We start from the raw sequence: 24,423 nt of genomic DNA, 5'->3' as shown, positions 1-24,423 counted from the left end.
GGGCATCAGACCCCATTCAACCAGGGCTGCATCTACCTCTACAGCCTTTCTCAGGGGTGTCCCTACCAGGGACATCCTAGAAGCTGCTACCTGGAGTTCTGGACATACTTTCACAAAGCATCATCATTTGCCAATTTTCTCTAAATCCAGAGCTGGCTTTGCCACTGCAGTCTTGCAGGGCCTTATAGCTGGTCATAATTCTATTTAAATTCCTCCTCCCAACCTTAGCTTTGGGAATCTACCCAAATGTAATGACTGCAACATTGAAACTTGAAGAACATAGTACAGTTGTGTACACTTACCATAAATGTAGATGTTAGAGTGTATTCACTGTTGCAGTCCTGGTTACCCTCCCTCCAGCCCCCTTTCTTTTTGGCAATACCCCTACTTTCCCTTACTATGCTCAAAAACTTTTTGGTGCATTTGCTTTTTTGTTGGAGGTATATCCTTGTATTTATAGATTTAATTGCTTCCCATTAGGGGGGCACCTGACATCTGGGGCAAGAAAAACTGATGTAATGGTGTCGGCTGCATGTTTTATACCCCTGACGACCTGACATCATGGAAGAAGGAACAGCAACCGACGCAGGACCCAAGATTTTGTTAATCAGGCCGACTGAGGGCTACTGCAAGCAGATAACCCAAATGTAATGACTGCAACAGTGAAACACGAAGAACATTGGCAGAGTCGGATCCGAAGGATTGGATCTGAACCTATCAGTTGAGGACAAAATGAAAATTGACATCATCAGATCTTGCCCCTATTTGGCTACAATAACCTTAGACATTTAGCAATCAAGTTTAGAGAAAGATGGGAACAACCAAGTCTTCCTGATGCATTTCATGCTGTCCACAAAATAAGAAGAGTGTTAACATTCCTGCAATGCCAACAATAATTAGAGAAAAAAATAACACAGGAACACAAACTGACTGAGGCTAGATTCAGGGACTACCTTAGGAAAGAAAAAAGTATATGCATGCAAACAGACCCCATTCCTTGTGGAACACCAAAGTAAAGAAAGATGGGCAGACAAAGCCTGTGAGTCTGAAATTCTTAAGTGACTGCTAAGAAAAGTTATCCACAGTAGGGCGTCTCTGTCAACTCTGCTGTAGAAGTTGATTAAATGGAAGAAGAGTAAAATGGACCACACAGAAAAAATATCCTCTTCCCTTTATGTTTATAACTTTTCCTAGTACTGGTTGTTTGAGTAAAGGTGAAAAGCAGGGCAGATTTCTGGACAGTAGTGGAACTGTTGAATGTTTGTGGTTAAATGCAGTTAAGTGGGGCTTGCTGAAGGGATGAGGCAGGACAGCTGAAATCAGAGAGGCTCTCCTGGTAGAGGAGGCTTGAGCAAGGGAACCAGGCTTATCAAGGCCAAAATGAAGCTATGAATTTGGTTTTAGACAAGTGCTATTTGGCTTTCTGAATGAACCTTGAAATTAAGAGAAAATTATGCACATTGTAAAATAAAGTAGACCCAAGGCCATCCAAAAATGGTAGCATCCCTGACAAATTTCAAGAGAGGAGTGATCATGAAAAAGAAGCAAATTCAGTTGGCACTGCAAGGAGATGCCAACAGACTGCACTGAAGCCTCCCCTCCAGTAACAGACAATTGTTGCACTACTGACGCAAGGAGGAACTACACGAGGTATCTGAAGGCAAAAACAGAGAGATTGCCAGGTGACTGCTTTCCCAAGGAATGTTAAATGCAATAAGAGAAAAGGGTCATCAACACAGCTCATTTGCAAATTCTGAGTGCTACTTGACAAAGGAGAGAGGTATGCGTGTGTTTCCTTTGTCTGCTAACAAACCACTGCCATGTCCGAGTGCCTCAATGGTGCAGTGGATAACATTGTCTCCTCACAGCAAGAGGTTCTCTGGTTTGATTCTCGGCTGGGATGCCTTCTCTGGGGAGTTTGCACATCCTCCCTGTGTTTGCAAGGGTTTCCACTGGGTACTCTAGTCTCCTCCCACATTCCAAGAGCACGTCTCCCCAGGCCTCCACTGAAAATAGGCTCTACCCTAGTCAGACTTTCCATGTTAGTGTAGAAGGGATATTATGCCCTAAGGTAGGGAGTCATACAAAGCTTGGAAGGAAACAAGAAATGCTCATCTCCACAACGTGTGTGTGTTAACTGGCCTCTTCTGAGACTTAACACTTCAAACTGTATATCCCCCTTTGACAATTTCCTCCACCCACCACCAAGGTACACACTGTGCAACCAGAAGAACTTTAAAAGCACTGGAAATCCTGTGAAGAGTCAAGAACCATGATACCAAAAGACTACTGAATTTGTAATTTCCTCCAGCAAATTCTTATGTAAAACCTTGTGAAAGGTTGCCACAGGAATAGACTACCACAGGCTGCAGGGATACTGAATCAAGGTAAGTCTCCATCACAGACCCATTGGTAGCTGCCCTGCATAATGGATCCAATGCAGAACAGCCAAATTTTAGTTAGTACCTCTACACATGGAGGCCCTATTTTGCACAACTGCAGGGATCTCTCTCTCTCTGGAGACTCTCATCCTATATCCTCTCTGCCTTGTTTATTTATTCGTCATTTGATAACAAGGGCAAGTCCGACTGAGTCAAAGGCCCAATTTCAGTGGAAGCCCAAGGAGAAAATCTCCACAACATAATCAAGATATCTGAGCATATGAAAATGACACTTCAGAGCTCTCCTGCCCAGGAGGGCTGACGTGTATTTTTTTGTTTGCCAAATCAGTCAACGAGTCTACTCTCCCTATTACTGCCAAGGAGTTCGTAGAAGTATGCCAATGACCCCTTGGAAGACTGCACAGATGCCAAAGCAGAATCCGCTACCAGTTCTTATAAAGATGCTTGTGAGACCTTAAGCAGCCTATAGAAGCTATCAGACTTTCTGGAGGTAGGGCAAAGGAATCAGGCTGCAATGATGCATCTGAAAACACATCTAAGACTTCATGGACTGGAAGTATACACAGTAGTCTGAAGTTTGTGTTAAGTCTCACTGAGAAAGAAAGTGTTTATATTACCATTATTAAAAGTTAACTACTCGAGTGGACAGTTTTGGGTCTTTTCATTATTTTTCATTAATTTTTCAACATGTGACTTCTGAGTTTAATTGTAAATTGGAAAAATGATTCTTCCTGGAGTGACTACACACACCCTTTAGAAATCAAGATAAGCTACAGAATATTTATCTTAATTTTGGTAAATACATACTAGTCAAAGTTTAAACTGTTGTTGACCACTATCCCTTTGTATTTAAAAGTGAGACTTTAACAATCTGACCATTTCTTTTGCAGTCATAACTTATGTTCTTTTTACCATGTCTCACAATGCTAAACTGTCTGACAATTAAGGTGGGGGTCATTATTTGTGTACTATGCATGTGCTACTGTTAACCATTTCACATTTTATTAGGTAATTATGTCACCAAGTTTACAATCATCAGCACATTTTGCAATTCACAACTCATTTTTCACTTTTATGTCATTATGTTAGAGTTACTTGACAGCAGGAGGAGACAATAAGCCTATCCAGTCTGCTAACTTAACTGCATTTAACATTCTGTCTGAAAAGAATCTTCCAGACAGAAGAGACCCTGCTACAAAGCAGTGTGGAGTAATACTGTTAACCCTGCTTGGACAAAAAGGTAACCCACTACCTTGATGTTTTATCTCACTATTTAAATCAGTGTTAAACAAGCTCTACGTCTGAATGGACATTTACGGCTTTCAATTTGTCAAATACTCTCAAGCAGAACAGTCTGAATGATGTACAGGAAGGTTAGGACAAGCAGTATCAGCCCTTGATCAAACACCTCTTCAAAGAAAATACCACTCAAGTCAAAAAGCAAAGATTACCCCTTAAACCACAGGATTCCACACCAAACCATTTTCGAGTCATTACAGATCCCCACATTCCATTATGAGACTAAATTATTTTACGTACAACACTACACAGCCTAATAACTCTAAATTTATGCCCTATTACAGTCTACCATTGTTGGTAGGGGCAAGTTCCACATGGCAACATTTCAATTCACATAACTGACAAAGTTTTAATCAGATTTTTCTTAACTCAAACTGCCAGATATGTTTATCTGGTCCTGTGGAATCTAAGTGCTTAATTTTAATAAAGTAGCAATTATACCCATAGTGATACAACAGACATCTGCGCTTGTCTTTACAGTTATACCTGTAGTTATACAAGGAACATCTCCTCTTGCCTCTATAATTATGCCCAAAGTGATACAAGGCGCATCTCTCCCCTTGCATCTACATTTAGGCCCACATTGATACAAGGGACATCTCCCCTTGCATCTTCAACATTTCTTACATATTTCTTTGCTTTCCGTGAAGGCTGCATAAAACATTTTCTGGAAGCATATTTGTTACAGCATGTGGCAGAGTGAACAATTAATTCTTTAATGACTATATAATGCAGTTGCAACGTTTGCCTCAACTTTCTGATGTAATCAAAGAATACCTAATTAGAGTTTTCAAAATATGAAAACAAGGCACATTCAGTTAGATATGGAAGATGTAGTAAGATAAGTATATAGCTTCTGTAAAGTTATTCTTTACATGACTAAAACTGTTTTTGAAAGATAAGTAGCTTTCTTTTCAAATCTGTGCTTATCTTTTGCTAGATTACTAAGTAGGAGCTTTTGTGATTCAGCATTTTATTTAATTTGCCTTTATAATTTTTGCCTCACTGGTATAGGTTTATTAATGCAATGTTTACTCTCACTGACAGTATCCTGAAAAGACTTGCTCAAGCCACTGAAAACAGTATCCAAATTTGTTTTACTTGGTATGTAATTTACTGCAGCACCAAGTCAACACTGTACAGTCCAAGAAAAATATTTTACATATGAATGACACTGAATTTACTCATAGTCTAAACATACCAGTACCGTCACTTGTATTACCTATAAAGGTATAACCATTTGTGTGGGGAAGAAAGATCCTAGCCTACATCTGACACCCAAGATATTGACACTTCTTGTCAAATTTAACACCGGCTATATTTGAGCATATTTACTTGATGCTCAGTAGTTTAGCCACTTGGTGTCTATGTAAATAAAATCTTTTTTAAGAAATATATATTTTTTTTTACATCATGGAGACTATAGACAACAAATCCTTATGCTCTAAAAACAGTTTATGCAAATTAATATATTATACTCAAAATTACTGACACTAACCAGTATAAGAAAAATTTAGTCTAGAGTCAACTTTTCTTCGGTCTTTTAGGTGATGATCTACAAAGATCAACACACCACCAGTTGTCCAACGTGAGGTACAGCACCCTCAAGTTTGTAATATGCATTTTGGATTTTTAAAAAATGTTTCAGTAATGGTACAAATTTTATTTCAGATTATGACAAGCTCTAAAAATGGCATGCTGTTACAGAATGTTATTAAAAAGAAAAAAGAAGTTATGTACTCACCATAACGCTCCATGTGAGTTGTTCCATCTTGCCTTCATTCATCACTGATGGGTTTGGACCCACACGGCCGACTAGCAAGCTCAAAGTTCTTCAGTAGCTCGAGACCCCACCCCTTATCCCATAATGCACTGCTGGTATTACCTCAGTTCTTGTTTGCTGCGTACCATATAATAGTACAATAATTATTCTACCTAGGAATGAATACACATTGAAAAACCAGGATGAAGACAGCCTCCAGGTCAACTGTCAGCCAGGAGGGGGAAGGAAGGGAGGGGCTTGAGAATGAAGACGAGATGGAACAACTCACATGGAAAGTTATGGTGAGTACACAACTTCTTTATGTGAAGTTGTTCAATCTCGCCATTCATTCATCACTGATGGGTAGCATCCCTAGCACCCTGATCTTGGGTGGCTCACGGCAGTACACTCTTCAGAACCGCAGAACCAAATGAAGCCCTGTCCCTGGAGGCCTTATCCACTTTATCCAAAAAGTGCACGTAAAGTATCAAACTTAAACCAAAAACAAACGGCAACCTCGGAAAAGACCAATAAGCGTGCAAATTCACTGAATACTTCCAAGCAGAACGCATTTATTAATAAAAATACAAACTGGATGTAGAATACAAACTAGATGTTAAGCGCTTTCACTCATAAAACAGAGCTTCATCAGAACATCCTTCATTAATAAAAAACATTGTTTAAATACAAAAATTGGCGCCAGGCTGTTGTATGCACAATATTTATGTAGTGAAATATGATGAAGTCATGAAATGTTGTTGTATTTCTTTAAGGAAGGAAGGGTAGTGTATAGTTTTGGCGCCAATTTTTGTATTTAAACAATGTTTTTTATTAATGAAGGATGTTCTGATGAAGCTCTGTTTTATGAGTGAAAGCGCTTAACATCTAGTTTGTATTCTACATCCAGTTTGTATTTTTATTAATAAATGCGTTCCGCTTGGAAGTATTCAGTGAATTTGCACGCTTATTGGTCTTTCCGAGGTTGCCGTTTGTTTTTGGTTTAAACTTATCCACTTTGTAATGAGTTATAAAAGTGTGACGTTTAGACCAGGTGGCTGCTGCACAGACGTTATCCAAAGGCAATTTGACTTGAAAGGCTGACTAGGTAGAAACTGCTCTGGTTGAATGAGCCTTTACCTTACTAGATAAGGGCATTTTATGACAAGTATATGTATAGGTGATGGAATCAGACAGCCACTTAGGGCTGTTTTAGCAACTGGTTTACCTTTCCTGGTCTCAAAAAAAGGACGCAAAGAGCTGATCTGATTTCCTAATGTCTTTGGTTCTGTCCAAATAAAATCTAAGTTGTCTATGAACATCAAGTTTATGCAACATATATTCCAATTTGCTGGTATGATTAGGGAAGAAAAAGTACAGTTTTGTACCTACCATAAATGTAGATGTTCGAAGATCCACATTGCTGCAGTCCTTACACTTGGGTAGTCCGCTGTCCTCGGTCGGCCCGAATATCAAAGTATAAGGCTGACGTCGGTCAAGGCGCATTAGTCTGACATCAGGACGTCAGGGTACAAATGCGCATGACCGACGTCATATCCTCAGTCTTTTCTTGCCCCAGATGTCAGAAGACCCTAACAAGAAAGGTCAAAACCCAAAGACAACAAACCAACAAACAACCACCCTAGTACTAATAATATGCACAATATATACAAAATACACAATATTTACAACCCAACCCCCACAACCGCCTCTAAGTACAGAGGGGAAGGAGGGAGGGTAAATTGGACTGCAGCAATGTGGATCTTCGAACATCTACATTTATGGTAGGTACAAAACTGTACTATGTTCTTCATCTCACATTGCTGCAGTCCTTACACTTGGGTAGAATCCCAAAGCAGAGGTAAGGGAGGATGGCACAACTTATAAAGAAGCAGGAGCTGCCAAAATGCCCTGTAAAATAGCAGTGGCAAAACCAGCCCTAGATTTAGAGTAAAGTGGAAGGTGATAATGTTTAGAGAAAGTATGCACAGAACTCCAAGTAGCTGCCTCCAAAATATCCTTAGTTGCCACCCCCCTTAAAAAAGCTGTTGAAGTGGCAGTAGCCCTAGTGGAATGCGGCCTAATCCCAGCTGGAACCTCCTTGCCATGATGGGAATAACAGAAAGCAATACAAAACCCAATCCACTTAGAAATAGTTTGTTTAGACACAGGCTTGCCCTGAGAACTCAAAGCAAAAGAAACAAATAACTGCTGAGACTGCCTGAACCCTTTAGTTCTGCTCAAATAATACCGCAACTGCCTGTGTATATCCAAAGTGTGCAAAATCTTTTCCCCTTTATTTTGGGGGTTTGCATAAAAGGTAGGCAAATGAATAGTTTGGTTTAAAGACACACTAGAAACCACTTTAGGCATAAAGGAAGGATTAGTACGCAAAGATACCCTATCCTTATGAAAAATTAAGAAAGGCTCAACTGCCATAAGGGCCTGTAATTCAGAAACCCTTCTCGCAGAGGTAATGGCTAACAAAAAAGCAGTCTTCCATGATAAATATTTCAACTCAGCAGTAGCTGCATGCTCAAAAGGTTGTAGAGTGAGTTTCTCCAACACAAAATTGAGATCCCAAGCAGGAGTAGGAGCTCTCCGTGGGGGTCTTATATTCTTTGCCCCTCTAAGGAATTGCTTAAACAAAGGATGAGAAAACAATGGTGGGTCACAATCATAGTGAGCAGAAATTGCTGCAGCATGAATCTTAATAGAAGAGAAGGACAAACCTTTGTCCAGTAACTCAGTAAGATATTGAAGAGCCACACTCAAATTAGGCTTAGAAACATCAAATGCTTTTGCTGCACTCCAAAATAAAAATCTCTTCCATTTATCTGTGTACACTTTCCTTGTACTAGGCCTTCTGGCTTCCAAAATAACATTCAAAACTGGCTGTGGAAGCTGAAACCCTCCAGGGTTTAAAACAGAATATGCCAGGCTGTCAGGTGAAGAGAGTGAAGTTTGACATTGAGTAAATGACTGTTCTCCTGAGTCAGCAGGTGTGGAATCGAAGGTAAAGGCCATGGAGGCTCCCGTACCAGGCTTCTCAGTAGTGGGTACCAATGCTGTCGAGGCCAATCTGGAGCTATTAAAATCATCTTTGGCTTGTCCTGTCTGACCTTCAGAAGTACCTTTGGGAGGAGAGGCAGAGGCGGAAAGGCATACACATGAAGATTGCTCCAATTGAATGAAAGAGCATCCACTTTCCAAGCTGTGGGATGAAAACTTTTTGTGCAAAACTTTGGCAGCTGGTAGTTTAGTGGAGAAGCGAACAGATCTATGTCTGGAGTTCCCCATGACACTGTCAATTTCTGAAATACATGAGGATCCAATTTCCACTCGTGGGGATCCATAATTTGTCTGCTCAACAAATCTGCTAAGGAGTTCTGTGCTCCGGGCATAAACCTTGCCTGAAGATTTAGCTGTAAACTGAGAGCAGTCTCCCACAAAATCATTGCTTGTCTGCACAGAGGATAAGAATGTGTTCCCCCTTGCTTGTTGATGTACCACATGACAGTTGTGTTGTCTGTTAGAATCAACACCTGCCCTGGAAGAAGTAAATCCTTGAAAGCTATTAATGCAAATTGGACTGCTAACATCTCCTTCAGGTTGATATGTAGATGTAGAAGTCTGGCAGGCCACGTGTCTTGTATCCACTTTCCATTTAGATGAGCTCCCCAAGCTTTGTCTGAGGCATCTGTCGTTAGAATCTGACTCGCCTCTGGCCGGGTCACAGAGAGTCCCTTGTTTAGGTGACATTCCTGAGCCCACCACAAAAATTCCTTTTGAATGCAAGGTATTATCTGAATGACAGTGTCCATATTTTGGCAGTGCTGTGTCCATACATTTTTGAGATACCATTGTAGCTTCCTCATATGCAGTTGGGCATTGGGAAGCACCAGAATACAAGATGCCATGAACCCCAAGGCTTGAAGGACTGTCCTTGCAGTCAGCCTGGACTGATGAGACAATTGATGGAAGTAAAGAGAAAGATTCTTTTGTTTGTCCGGGGTCAAAAAGGCCATCTGGGATGCTGTATTCAGTCTCACACCCAGAAAGCACATGTCCTGAGAGGGTACTAGACTGGACTTTATTTCGCTCACAGAATACCCCAGGCATCTTAGCACTGCTATCACATAGTGTAGATGATGAAGAAGTTCGTCCTTTCCTTGAGCCAGAATCAGGCAATCGTCCAAATAAGGATAGATCTGTATTCCTCTTAGCCTGAAGAAAGCTATCACTGGAGCCAGAACCTTCGTGAACACTCTGGGCGCAGTAGATAAGCCAAAGGGCAATGCAGAGAACTGATAATGAGAAGTCCCAGCCCGAAAACGTAGATACTTCCTGCAACTTAGCCTGATAGGAACATGAAGGTAAGCCTCCTTGAGATCCAGAGTCACCATCCAGTGATCTTTGCCCAGCAGAGGTAAAAGCTGTTGTAACGTCAACATTTTAGATAAATCCAAAATTGGTCTCCACGTGTTCCCCTTCTTTGGTACTAGGAACAGGCGAGAATAAAATCCTAGGCCCACTTCTGACAGAGGGACCGGTTGTATGGCTCCTATTTGGAGCAGCAGAGAAATCTGTTTGTGAGCCTCTATTCTTTGCTGAGGAGGAACGTCTGGCATGCCTTTGAAAGGAGGCAAGGTATGGAAATAAAACCTGTAACCTTGGTGTATGATATCCAATACCCATCTGTCTTGGGTAACTAAACTCCAATTTTCCTTGAAAAGTGCCAACCTTCCTCCCAAAGGTGCTGCCAGACGAGAAGGCTCTGGCAGCTGAAAAGGTAGGCCATTGGGTCTGTTTACGAAAGGACTGACCCCTGCCCTCACCCGAAGACTGTGCAGGTGAACTCCCTGTTCTAGGCCTGAAAGAGCCCTGAGCTCTGCCCCTACCACGTCTAGACCTACCCCTAGACTGGGAATCATAAGAAGGATACGTCCACCCCTTGGTAGGCCAATTTCTGCTAAACTTCGGAGGCTGAACCTGCAAAAAATCTTTAACAGTCTGCATAGACTTAGCCTTGTCTTCCATTTTCTTTAAGACTGCCTCAACAGGTGAACCAAATAACACATCAGATTGTAAAGGAGCATCTAAAATCCTTGTCTTAACATGGTCAGATAAATTCTGATCCCTCAGCCAGGCGTGCCTGCGAAGAACTGACCCAGTGGCAGCCACCCTAGACGAGGCCTGTACAGCATCAAAACCACATTGCAAAGAATGCTTACCCACTTGTTCAGAGACATGTACCAAATCTTGTAACTCTTTACACTCAATACCTTCCGCCAGAGCATCTACCTTAGACTTCAATTGAGACAGTAGATAGTTTTGGTATTTCAACATGTGAAACTGGCAATTCAGAGCCCTCATAGCTAGGGTGGAAGAAGTATAGACTTTCTTTCCCCATCTATCCAAAGCCCTGGCCTCTTTATCTGGAGGAACCGGATTTTTAACAACAGAAGCCTTAACACCCTTAGGCCCCTGACTAACAGTTTCTGGGTCCGCCCTAGGACTCTTAAAAAGATACTTATGAGCTTCCAGCACCCTATAATACCTATCCGGCTTAACAGGAGCAGGAGGCAAAGAATCAGGATTAAGAGAAGCCTCTGCAAACACATCCTCCACAACATCCAGAACAGGAGGTATAGCCAAAGGCCTATGCTGGGGTAAAAACAAAAATTCCCTAAGCCTTTTCCTGGAATCAGAGAAGTCCTGACCTTCCCACTTAAAATGCTCCCTCATGGAATGAAGAGTCTCTGAAAAAGAAAAATCCTCAGGAGGAGAAGCAGAAGGAGTAGAATCATCCACATCAGAATCAGAATAAGGAGAATACTCCTGCAAGTCTTCAGCCGAAGACTCTGAAACATCTGAAGCCTGCTCAAAACTCCCCAACTCAGGTTCCACCCTAGGCCTCTTATCAGGAGGGGGCAAGGAACCTCTAATCAAGGTAATCAAATCTTCTGCCATTTTAAGCATATGCTTCTTGGGCACAGATCCTGAAAAACTAGGAGTGACACCAACTGAAGCTAAACCTGGCCTGCCTCTGGGAGAAGCCTTGGAAACAGAAGGAGAAGGCCTAACCACCCTAGGAAGGGAGGGGAGTACAGTAACCTGAGAAGCCCCTTCAGCCTGACCTGCCTCCTGAGAGGCCACATCCTGCAATAACAAGGTCTCCCCCTGGGACTCCAGAGAAACCTCCGGTGGAACCACCGGCTCCACCGACACCTCTAAAGAACCGGCGTCCTGTACGGACGACTCGTCTAGCCCGGGCTTAGCTGCCTTATCCTTGCGCTTCTTCGAAGAAGCGGACGCCGGATCATCCGACGGCATATTATAATTGCACCGCTTCCCGAAGACTAACCTGGCACAATCTAACCTTCTCTTAATAGTGCGCTTATTGAATCTAGCACAAAAGCGACACCCAACAACGTCGTGCTCAGGCCCTAAACAAGGAATACACAAAGTATGATAATCTCTATGCGGTATCTGTTTCCCACAAGAAATACAGTTATTCACTTTTTCTGACATCCGGTAAACCACTGAGGCAAGAAAAAACTAAAATATTCCCCAACGGGGTACTTAGCCAACTTTGACGCGGTCTGAAACTCCGAATTCGAAAAATTTCAGAACGCCGAACGGCACTTGCAACGCTGCTTCTGCATCAGACCATGCGGCAAAAAAGACTGAGGATATGACGTCGGTCATGCGCATTTGTACCCTGACGTCCTGATGTCAGACTAATGCGCCTTGACCGACGTCAGCCTTATACTTTGATATTCGGGCCGACCGAGGACAGCGGACTACCCAAGTGTAAGGACTGCAGCAATGTGAGATGAAGAACATCGGGCAACTCAATGACTTGATTAATGTTAACTTCAGAATATACTTTGGGCAGAAAGGATGGATTAGTTCTGAGAGATACTCTGTCAGTATGGAAGACCATGTAAGGGGGCTTGATGGAAAGGGCTTGGAGCTCTGACGCTCTATGGGCTGAAGTGATGGCTACTAATAAGATAGTTTTCCATGACAAGAATTTTAGTTCACAAGATGATGCAGGCTCAAAAGGAGGAAGAATGATACGAGATAACATAAAATTCAAATTCCAGGGAGAATAAGGTGTCTTCACTGGAGGTCTTGCGTGAAAGGAACCTTTTAGAAAAGCCTTAGACAATTGGTGAGCCATAATATTCAAACGATCAATTCCTAGCTGGAAATTAGATATAGCAGCTAATTGTACTCGTACCATAGCTGTCCGCTGCTCCTTTGTTGAAGATTTCTGTCAAGAATTGCAAGACAGAAGGCAATAGCACTTGATAACGGTCAATGTTGTGGGAAGAAGGCCAAATGGAAAATCTCTTCCACTTACTATGATACAATTTTCTGGTGGAAGGTTTGTGGGAAACCAACAAAATCTGACTAGTTTCATGGGAAAGATTATAGAGCCTGGCTATGCGGGGAACTGGAGCAGCCAAGTGGTTAGCTTCACTGTCTGCAATAACGGGTGAAGATCCCCTGAATGTGTGAACAAGTCCGGAACTGGGCCCATGATCCATGGCTCTCCCAGAATATGATAAAGAAACGGGAACCAAATCTGCCGAGGCCAATGAGGGGCTATGAGGATGACTGTCCGTCCCAGCGAATTTGCTTTCTGTAAGAATTTGGATATCAGGGGAATTTGGTGGTAATGCATAGAGGAGACCTGGGGGCCAATCGTGGACAACAGCATCCCTCGGGGAGTAACCTGGCGTGGGAATTAGGGCAAAATAGCTTCTGCATTTGTTGTTGATGTGACTGGTGAAGAGGTCGCAGGAAGGCTGGCCCCATTTGCGGAAGATCCTGTCCGCAATCTCTTGTTTGAGGGACCATTCGTGGGGCAACAAGATAGCTCTGCTCAGTCTGTCCGCTATTACGTTGGATTTGCCTGGGATGTGCGTTGCCAACAGAAAGCACTGGGATGACAGTGCCCAATGCCATACTCTGAGGGCTTCTCAGCAAAGGGGATAAGACTTGGTCCCGCCTTGTTTGTTCAGATACCAGACCACTGACATGTCTGTCTGTATTGCAACTGTCCCTAGAGGAAGAGTCCTGAAAATATTGCAATGCTAGAAGTACTGCTCTCATCTCCAGGACATTGATATGCAGATGTAATTCTTGATCTGTCCATGTGCCTTGGGCAGTCTTTCCTGAAATAGCCCCCCCCCCCCACCCTATCAGGGAAACGTCTGTGGTCACAGTGGCAACTGGAAGGGGAAGCATGAAAGGATGTCCTATTGTGACATGGAGACGTCAACCACCACTGAAGATCCTTCTTGCAGGAATTTATCAGGATCATGTGACTCACTGGAAGTTCTTGGTAAGACCATTGCGTGAATAGAAGCCATTGAAGAATTTTCATATGCATCCTTGCTGAGGGGATTGATAGAATAGCTGCCGCCATCAATCCTAGAACTTTCAATACCTTTGCTGCTGGTACTCTGCTCTTTGATATTAGGGACATGATGTGTTGGCGAAGAAGACAGATTCTTTCTGGCGGAAGGCAAAGAGTAGTGGTTGACGTGTCTAGTTCTGTCCCTATAAACACAATATGCTGCGATGGCAACAAGGCAAACTTTTCGAAGTTGACTGTAATGACTAGCTGATCACAGAGTGTCAGAGTAGCCTCTCTCGCTTGAAGAAGTTGATGCCTGGTGGTGGAGGTAAGGAGTCAATCATCTAGATACGGAAACACCTGGAATCCTAGACGCCTCAGGTGAGCCGTGACTACTGCCATGCACTTGGAGAACACACTGGGTGCTGTAGTGAGACCAAAGGGCAGAGCTCGGAATTGATAATGATTGGCTCCCAGCTGGAAACGCAGGTGATCTCTGGATGGTCTGGCCATCTTTATATGGTAGTACGCATCCTTGAGATCGATTGAGCACATCCAATTGTCCTTCTCCAACAAGGGTAGTATGGACTGTAGCGTGACCATTCGGAACTTCTCTTTTCTCACAAATTGGTTGAGTCTGCTGAGATCCAAAATGGGTTTCCAGTTCCGTTTTCTTTGGAACCAAAAAGAACCTTGAGTAAGTTCTGAATCCTGTCTGGTCTGCTGGGACTGGCTGGATGACTCTTTCTAGCAATCGGTGTACCTCTATTGCTGCTTTTTCCATGTGACTGGGTGGAACATCTGGGATTTTTTTGGCGGGAAGAGGCTGGGTGGAGAATGGTATGAAATACCCTCTAGAAATGATACTTCGTACCCAACTGTCATTTGTTATATTTAGCCAGGCTTTGGGGTACAAAGATAAGCAACCCCCGACTGCCTCCAGAGTAGGACAAGCGGGCCTCCCTTCAGGAGCGCTGGTAGGATTGACCAGAGAAGTGATCTCTTGTCACCCTGGTGTTGCGGTCCCCCTCTGCCGCGAGGGCGGCGTCTTTCATTGAAACCCCCTCCTCTGGCACGTGTGTCTTAAAAGGCTCCTTGGGCTTTCCGGAACCACATCTTTCCTCCCCTCTAACCTTTGGGAAAGGGTCGAGTGGGGGTGGAAAAACGGACTCCGACGGCAGAAGGTCTTTCCTTCTTGCTCACACCTGGTTAAAGTCTCCTTCACCTTTGGCCCAAACAAGGATGAGCTGTCAAATGGGGTATTATTAAAGGAAGACTTGAAGGGTTCCGCGAAGGAACAGAGTTGCATCCACGCATGCCTATGGAGAGCGATTCCTGTACATGCTGCTCTGCTCGAACCATCAGCTGCATATGACACGAGATGCATGGACGAGTTGACTACCGAATTGAGGGTAGAGAGCTGAGTGACAATCTTATCAGACTCACTCGAAACTACAGCACCCAGAAGAGCATCTCCCAACTCCTTAAGGAGATCTCTCTGCAGTCTGGTAAAATGTGTCAAGTAGTTCAGTGATCTGACTGAGAAAGTCGCTGAACTGAACATGCGTTTCCCATATCTATCCATGATCCTAGATTCTCTATTAGGAGGACGGATAGATGAGCAAGTCTCAGATGTTTCCTTTTTGCTGGCTGCCGCCACCACCATGGCATCAACAGAGACTCCCTTGGCAAAAAAGGACTTATCCACAGGGGCCTCCGAGGAACAGGTCCCATAGATTCTAGAGACTCCCACGCCCTACGAGAGACCAGATCCATAAGCTCATCGTAGGGTGGAGATACCCAAGAGGTGGAAGGTTGAGACCCAAACGCCTTCAGGAGAACCGACACATCCTCAGAAGGACTCTTGAACTGCCAATCACCCCTCTGCCTAAGGATTTCAAGAATATCCGCAAAGGAGATGTCCTCAGAGGGGGATCTGGGGGACCCTTCTGATTCATCCAGGTCGGTGTCCGATGTGATAAGACTCCTGAGGGGGGGGGGGTCCAAATGCCTCCTCTTGCATAATCTCTTCCTGGGAACCTCTTCAGGGGAACTTCTGGAGAGATCTCAGAAGAGCAGGGAGTGCCCTGTGGGGCTACCTGAGGCTCTGGGTCTCTACGCTTGGGAGGACCAGAGGAAACAGAAACAGACACAGGCACTTTAGGGGAAGAAAGGCCAGACCTTGAGATGAGGAAGTCTTGGGAGACAACACTCGCCTCACGGCATCGAAAGGACCTTGGCTCCGATGAGGAGTCGTTGATGACTCTGATGGAGCCATGATATCCTCCCACACCGAAGCCATGGGCTCCGAGCCCGAGGTAGGAGCTGAGCTCACCCGAGCCGAGGCCCCGAGAGGAAGAGTCGGCACCAAGTCAGTGTGGCTATCCTCCCCGGACCCGACCGGAGAGTGTCTGCTCCTAGAGTCCCCGGTCGGCACTGAGAACGTCTAAGCAGATGGAGCCAATGACACTGGAGCAGGTGTCGGCTCCAAGGGATTCACGATCATCAGGTCAGCCTCCTTCGGCTCCGAAGGTCCGATATGGCTCGGAGGAGGAGCAGACAAATCAAGGGTAGTGGTCTTCGGCTCCGACAGTTGTATCGGAGCCAACAACAATTTAACTAGGCCTGCTGCCTTCAAGAGTTTCTGAACCAGCCGGTCCATATCCAGATCAGATAAGCTGACAGAGGACCTGGAAGCGTGGACAGATGGAGCCGAATGGAGCAACATGGAAGGAGGTTTTACGGTAACCGGTTCCAAGGCCGTGTCCCGATTCTGAAAAGAGCAGACTGTCAGCTTCGAGAGCAGTGGAGCCGAAGTCATCACAATTTCTGACCGCTTTCCTTTCTTGGAGCTAGAATCAGTGGAAGACTTAGAAGATTTGGACAATTTACTGGCTCCATCCTGGTCAGACAATGCCTCAGAAAAGGGGTGCTTAATGATACCCCTATCAATCAATTTCCTCTTCCTTTCAGCTAACACTCTTGTGGAAAAGGAATGACATATGCTGCAAGACTCTTGCAGATGTACCTCACCCAATCAGTAAACACACTGCACATGGGCATCTGTGACTGACATTTTCTCTCCGCAGTCTGGGCACTTTTTAAACCCAGACTTCGGATGCTTGTCCTTATCTTCAGACATTACACAACTCAAGCACACTAATTAACTAAGAGCCGTTTTAAACTAAGTAACTCACACAAACATGCACACAGCCCAAAAAGGGGCACTAACAACTAATAACTACAAACAGTAAATAAGAGATCCAAAACGACAGTCCCAAAGGGGATCACTGACTAATTACTAATCCTAAGGCCAAAAGGCCGAAGGCAAGACAGAATACTGAGGAAAGGGGTAAAAAAACAGAAAAAAGTACTATTTACTAACTAGTATATCTGCTACTATGAACAGAACAAAGTATATAAAAAAAGTGAAAATATAACTTGCTGAAAGTTGAAAAACTCCCAATAAAGTCTCGTGCCAAGCTGGAAACCAAGAAATCCGTGCCGCAGCAAACTAGATCTGAGGTAATTCCAGCAGTGCATTATGGGATAAAGGGAGGGGTCTCGAGCTACTGGAGAACTTTGAGCCTGCTAGTCGGCCGTGTCGGAGCAGAGGATCGGCTCCGAACCATCAGTGATGAATGAACGGCAAGACTGAACAACTTCACATCATACAGTTTTAGCATGGGAGGAGGGGAGTTCAGCCTGGCAGAACAAACTTCAGATACTGTTTAAGAGTTGTTTACTGGCAGCAGCACTGGTCAGCATTAGTCTAGTTACTCTACCTGTGGACATAGCAGCATAAACTGCATACTACCTACATACAAAGCATTACCCACTTCCATCACTTTCACCAATTCTATGGTCTGACTTGCTAATACCAAATTAGTGAAAAGTTAACCGCATTTAACTAAATGTGGTGGTTTCAACCAGATTATGAAATCCCAAAAGTCTGACACTCAGGGGTACCCAGTTTCTCAAACTTATTAGGGAATCCACTCAAGTTAATGAGGACTTCTATGCCTCTGAATATGACCTAGTTATTTTCTATGTAAAAGTGGAAGTGAAGCAGAAGAAAACCAAAAGTGGACTTAACATCTCTAATATTCAGGACTTCCACAGATGACAACCACCTTTCAATTCACACTGCAATGACACCAATTAAAGATAAAAATGCATCAAAAACAATTCCTGCACAGCACATTCTTCTCTGACCATATTTACAGATGTAGGCCCAAGAAACAAGACAATGCAGTGCTTTGACTTACTTTCTACAGAGAAGAAAGGTAAGCATGGGTCATCTGACTAACTTCTTTTTCTAAAATACTTTTTATCAGGTTAACTGAACTCATCACACTGGTGTTTGCTGATTTTGAATTTAATGGGGGCAACCCCAACACGCCCCTTACGTCATCATTCGTTTTTAATTAAATCAGCTCAGAGGTCAGAAACCTTTGATTAAGTTATAAAAACATTTGCAAGAAGTCTTTAGATGAGATTATCAGATTAGGTTTTACTGAAAAGCAACAGCAACTTGGCTGGACAAACTCCAAGGAAGGTACTGTGAAATGGTAACTTGCGATACTAAAATACAGCTTTATTCCATAAGCCTTATGCCAAAAAACTGCACTTCTAAGGACTTACTTTGTGTTGCAGCTGAAGCTGTTCCAAAACTGGACCCTGAGTTGAAGAATTAATTGGTAAATCCCACAAACAATTGGCTTCACTGCCTAGAAGAGAAAATGTATGCACGTTATAACCCTATAGCTTTTTAACAGCTAACAGAGATTATGCTTAAGCATGGAAAAACACACAATGAAGATGTTTAAACAATGGGGCCACAATGAAATGCTTTAAGTATGTTTTTGTGCTGTGAGAGAAATCTGTAGTATCCCTCAAAGTCTCAGAAAAACCCAGTATGCAACCTATACTGGGTCAAAAACAAACCAAGAAGAAATTTTCTATTTGATTATTTTGGAGCACAAATTTTATAGTTATATTTTACAGTTCAATTTTTATTACGTGAACTAATTGCATAACAATTTAGGAAGTTGACATCATACCCTCCACAATGCAAAGTTTTTTTTTCTTTTTTGTGTGTGCTATAAGCATTTTCAGTTTTCCAGACATCTTAACACACCTCATTAGCAAAAGTGTGTCAAGAGAATGGCTAATGTTGACTCTGCATAAGCTTATTTCAAAATACAATAAATAGCAATCGCAACAGTTCAGTGAGGGTATCAGAATGAAACTCACACTTGGAATTTTTAACATTTGTTTCTGTACTACTTTTTCAGTTTTACTGGCATCTTAATGTAACTCACCATCAGGCGTGACAACTACCTAATAAGGCTGCACACATACTAACTATAAATGGACAAGTAAGGGAAAACCAGTACGGACTACTTAAAAGAAAACTCCACCCTAGAACTAAAAATAAAACAAAACTTTTTTTTCACTCTGTTTCCTGACCTATTTTAACACCTCAAAATCATGCTATGTGCTTTATTTGTAATTTTAGCCAGTCACCCATAGGAAAAAAAAAACACAAGGAATCACACATAAATTTGTCCAAATTTGAAATCTATCTTGGGTTATATATACAATTCACTACTTAGAGTCAGCAGTTAAATCAAGGGTACGATCTTGAAGACACAGCTAACAGCAAGTTCACCTAATAAACTTTTTTTTTTTTTTTTTTTTTTTAACAAACCATTACTTTATTACATCAAATACCAGATCACAATGCCAGTTATGGTCTATTTAAGTGTTATGTAGATTCAAAATGTACATCACTGCTTCAACTCTAAAATGTTTATTCAACACAACAAATCATCTTTTCATCAGACACAGTTTAATTTTGTTTAGCAGATCAACACACTGTCAATCATACTGTTTAACATGCACAATCAAGGTAATCACACAAAGTTATTATGGGGTTACAAGAGAAAGTACAGTTTTGTACCTACCATAAATGTAGATGTTCGAGTGCTAATACAGCTGCAGTCATAACAGATGGGTTCTCCTGCCGTCAGGCGGGTCCTCGGTCGGCCGAATTCCAAAGTCTAGGTCCGGCGTCGGTTGTCGTCGCTTCTTCCCTGACGTCAGTGTGACAGGGGTATAAAGGAACTAGCCGACGCCATTTTCTTCAGTTTTTCTTCCCCAGATGTCAGTTGCCCCCAGAAGGAAGGCAATAATAAAATTGTGTGATAATGCAGTGCTATATAATCAAAAAACAGTAGTTGCAAGCAAATACAACATAAATGAAAACCCCAATCAGGTTGTATGAGGATGTGTTAGCCTACATGCCTGTTCCAAGAGGGGAAGGAGGGAGGGAAACCTGGACTGCAGCTGTATTAGCACTCGAACATCTACATTTATGGCAGGTACAAAACTGTACTATGTTCATCGTGCATACAGCTGCAGTCATAACAGATGGGTAGAATCCCAAAGCTAAGAAAGGGGTGGTAGGCACTAGTTGGAACTAGGAGGAGCCAAAATGCCCTGCAAGACTGCAGTGGCAAAGCCTGCTCTAGATTTGGAGTATAATGGTAGGTTGTAGTGCTTGGAGAAGGTATGCACAGAACTCCAAGTGGCTGCTTCCAAAATATCCTTGGTAGGAACTCCTCTGAGGAAGGCTGCAGAGGTGGCTGTGGCCCTGGTGGAATGAGTTCTAATGTCTGTAGGAACAGTTTTGCCATGAAAGGAATAGCAAAAGCGTATGCAGTGGGCTATCCATTTTGAGATTGTCTGTTTGGAAATTGGTTTCCCTTGAGCTCCTACCAGAGGCCACAAAGAGCTGTTCTGATTTTCTGAAAGGCTTTGTTCTGTCCAAATAATAACGCAGCTGTCTGTGGATGTCCAAGGAATGTAGTAATCTCTCCCCTTTGTTTTGAGGATTAGGATAAAAAGTAGGTAAATGTATGGCCTGATTTTAAGCTACCCTGGATACCACTTTAGGCATAAAGGACGGGTTGGTTCGTAAGGAAACTCTGTCCTGATGGAAGATGATAAAAGGCTGGACAGCCATGAGAGCCTGTAGTTCTGAAACTCTACAAGCTGAGGTGATAGCCAGAAGGAAAGCTGTTTTCCAGGACAAATATTGCAAATCTGATGAGGCAGCTGGCTCAAAAGGAGGCAAGGTCAATTTTTCCAGAATGAAATTAAGATCCCAAGCAGGTATTGGTTGTTTCCTTGGAGGCCTTAAATTCTTAGCCCCTCTGAGGAACTGTCTTAAGAGAGGGTGAGAGAATAAAGGTGCATCAGTGTTGTATTCTGCAGAAATGGCTGAGGCATGTATTTTGATGGAGGAGAAGGAAAGTCCACTGCTTAGCAGTTCAGCCAAACATTGTAGTATTTGAGGTAAATTCAATTTTCCAGGATCCTGGCCCTTTTTCTCATTCCAGACACAAAAACGTTTCCATTTTGCGAAGTAAGCTTTTCTAGTTGATGGCCTTCTGGCCTCCAAAATGACATCCTGCACCTCCTTGGAGAGTAGGGCCTGTAGAGATGCTAAGGAATCTTCCATGCGGCTAGATTGAGTGTTTTTAGCTGGCTGTGGAGAGTTTTGAAACTGTGCTGAGTCAGAAGAGGAGGCATTAGAGGCAGGGTCCATGGCGGGGAATCCGTCAGGCTCCTCAGGAGTGGGTACCAGTGTTGCCTTGGCCAGTCCGGAGCAATGAGAATCATCTTTGGTCTGTCTGCTTTGGTCTTTAACAGAACTTTGGGCAGCAGAGGAAGAGGAGGGAAGGCATAAACTGTCATTGATGTCCAACTGAAAGAAAGAGCGTCCACTCTCCAGGCCTTTGGATGGAAGATCCTTGAGCAGAATTTTGTCAATTGATGATTCTTGTGGGAGGCAAAGAGATCTATGTCTGGCCTTCCCCATTCTTGGATTATTTCTGTAAAAACTTTTGGATGCAATTTCCATTCGTGTTCATCTGTCATATTCCTGCTTAGGTTGTCTGCCAGCGTGTTTTCCTTGCCTGGCAAGTACTGTGCTTGTAGTTCCATTTGTGAGTCCATGGCCATGTTCCAAAGTGACATGGCCAGTCTGCATAGGGGGTAAGAATGTGTTCCTCCCTGTTTGTTTATGTACCACATGACTGTGGTGTTGTCCGTTCTTATCAATAATTGACCTGGTTGTAGAAGGTCCTTGAAAGCTTTCATAGCATTTATTACTGCTAGCATTTCTTTTTGATTGATGTGAAGGTGCTTTTCTTTTTGGGATCATTTGCCCTGAATGCACCGATCTGTCATGTGCGCCCCCAGGCGTAGTCCGAGGCGTCTGTTGTGATGACTTGATTTGCTTGAGGCTTCCTGAATGGAAGACCCATGTTTGTTTGACATGCTTGAGCCCACCACAGAAATTCCTTTTGCAGACATGGAATTAGTGGTATTATTGTTTCCGAACTGTGGCTGTGTTGAGACCATGTGTTTTTTAGGTACCATTGTAGTTTCCTCATATGCAGCTTTGCACATGGGATTAGTACGATGCAAGATGCCATGAATCCCAGAGCCTGCAGGATTTTCCTTGCAGTTAGCCTGGTGCAATTTGCTAGTGTTCTGAAGTATTGTCTTAGTTGCCCCTGCTTCTCTGGCGTGAGGTAGGCCCATCTGGGTGTTTGTGTCCAAATTGGCACCCAGGAAAATTATCTTCCGAGAGGGTATTAGCCTTGATTTCTTTTTGTTGACTGTGTATCCCAGAGATTTCAATAACATAATTACATAAACCAGATGTTTCAGAAGAATGTGCTTGCTGTCCACTTGGATCAGGCAGTCGTCCAAATAGGGATATATTTGTATCCCTTGAAGTCTGCAGTAGGCAATTACTGATGCCAGGAATTTCGTGAATACTCTGGGCGCAGTAGATAAGCCAAAGGGCAATGCAGAGAATTGATAATGGGTTGAACCTGCAAGAAATCTGAGGTACCTTCTGCAATTTTGTCTGATTGGGACATGCAGGTATGCCTCCTTGAGGTCCAATGTTACCAGCCAAGACTCCTTGCCCAGCATGGGAAGAAGTTGCTGTAGAGTGAGCATCTTGAATTTTGGTACGAGTAGAAATGTGTTTAGGATGGATAGATCCAAAATAGGTCTCCAATCTTTTCCCTTCCTTGGCACCAGAAATGGCCTGGAATAAAAACCTTGACCTTGTTCATGCGTAGGTACCTCTTGAATAGCTTTCATGTTTATGAGATCTGTAATTTGCTTTTGTGCCTCTGCCCTTTGATTGTGTGGCAGGTTTGGCATGCCTCTCATTTTTGGAAGGGTGTGAAAATGGAATTTGTAGCCTCTGTTTATAATGTCCAGGATCCATTTGTCCTTTGTGACATGCCAATTTTTTGAAAATAATGCCAGCTTTCCTCCTAAGGGGGCTGCCATTTGAAACCTGGTTGGCATGCAAAGGGGAAAGTCATTGGGTTTGCTTTCTGAAAGATTGCGAGTTGTCCTCACCACCTCTTTGTGTAGGAGCTTGCCATTGTCTGCCTCTATACGAGCCTTGGGATTGTCCTCTGCCCCTCGGGCGCCTGTATCTGCCTCTTTGGGGTCTGTCTGTGGCAGGAAAGGACCAGTTTTTGGAAGGCCAATTTCTCCTAAACGTGGGGTTGAACCTGTAGAAATTCTTTCACAGTTTGCATTGATTTAGCCTTTTCCTCCGTTTTCCTTAATACCTCCTCAGCATTAGCACCAAATAGTACATCCTTTTGAAGAGGGGCATCTAGTAATTTAGCTTTGACATGATCAGGCAAGGCTTGTTCCTTGAGCCAGGCATGCCTACGTATGACTGATCCTGTAACAGCAGCTCTACATGAGGCCTCTAGAGCATCAAAACCACATTGTAAGGTATGCTTACCCACTTGTTCTGCACTATGCATCAAATCCTGCAACTCCTTCAAGTCTGGTTGTTCAGGTTGTGACATTTTACTCTTCAATTCTGATAACAAAAACTGTTGGTATTTTAGCATATGAAACTGACAGTTTAAGGCCCTCATGGATAAGGTAGCCGAGGTATATACCTTTTTTTCCCACCTTTCTAAGGATCTGGAATCTCTCTCGGAAGGCAATGGATTTTTGGCAATGGAGGCCTTAACTCCCTTGGGGCCCTGTGAGATGGTTTCTGGGTCAGCAGCATGGCTTTTGTAAAGAAATTAGTGTGAGTCAGGAACCCTGTAGTACCGGTCAGGCTTAACTGGAGCTGGAGGTAGAGAGTCCGGGTTAAGGCAGGCCTCCAAGTAAACATCATCTAGGATGTCCAAGACAGGAGGTATAGCCAGAGATCTATGCTGAGGTAACAAGAGAAATTCCCTGAGCCTTTTCTTGGAATCTGAATAATCCTGGCCTTCCCAGTGGAAGTGTTCCCTTAAGGTATGCAAAGTTTCCCCAAATGAGAAATCCTCAGGGGGGGATACAGAAGGGATGGACTCCTCCGCATCAAAGTCTTCAAAAGGGGAGTAAGAATGTTCCTCATCATCAGAGTGCTCCGAAATAATGGAACCCTGATCAGAGGAGGGGGAATCTTCCTCCACTCTGGGCCTTTTGTCCGGTGGAGGCTGAGAACCTCTGATTAGAGTAATTAAATCCTCAGC

The 24,423-nt window shown here is 43.3% G+C and overlaps 1 protein-coding gene across 1 annotated transcript in view; it reads right to left on the bottom strand.

Annotated features, from left to right (window-relative positions):
• GIGYF1 (GRB10 interacting GYF protein 1) overlaps positions 1 to 24,423 on the bottom strand; it is a gene marked incomplete in the record, with an annotated part of 2,892,461 nt that overhangs the window by 1,243,086 nt on the left and 1,624,952 nt on the right. Inside the window, 1 exon segment of the mRNA XM_044077309.1 lies at positions 18,479 to 18,564. Coding sequence (XP_043933244.1) covers positions 18,479 to 18,564 — 86 coding nt within the window.

Source organism: Protopterus annectens, chromosome 7.part0 (genome assembly GCF_019279795.1).
Source record: "Protopterus annectens isolate FY-2018-M chromosome 7.part0, PAN1.0, whole genome shotgun sequence".
Lineage (NCBI taxonomy): Eukaryota > Metazoa > Chordata > Ceratodontiformes > Protopteridae > Protopterus > Protopterus annectens.
The sequence above is the reverse complement of the archived record's forward strand: the minus strand, read 5'-3'. Positions and strand labels throughout refer to the sequence as shown.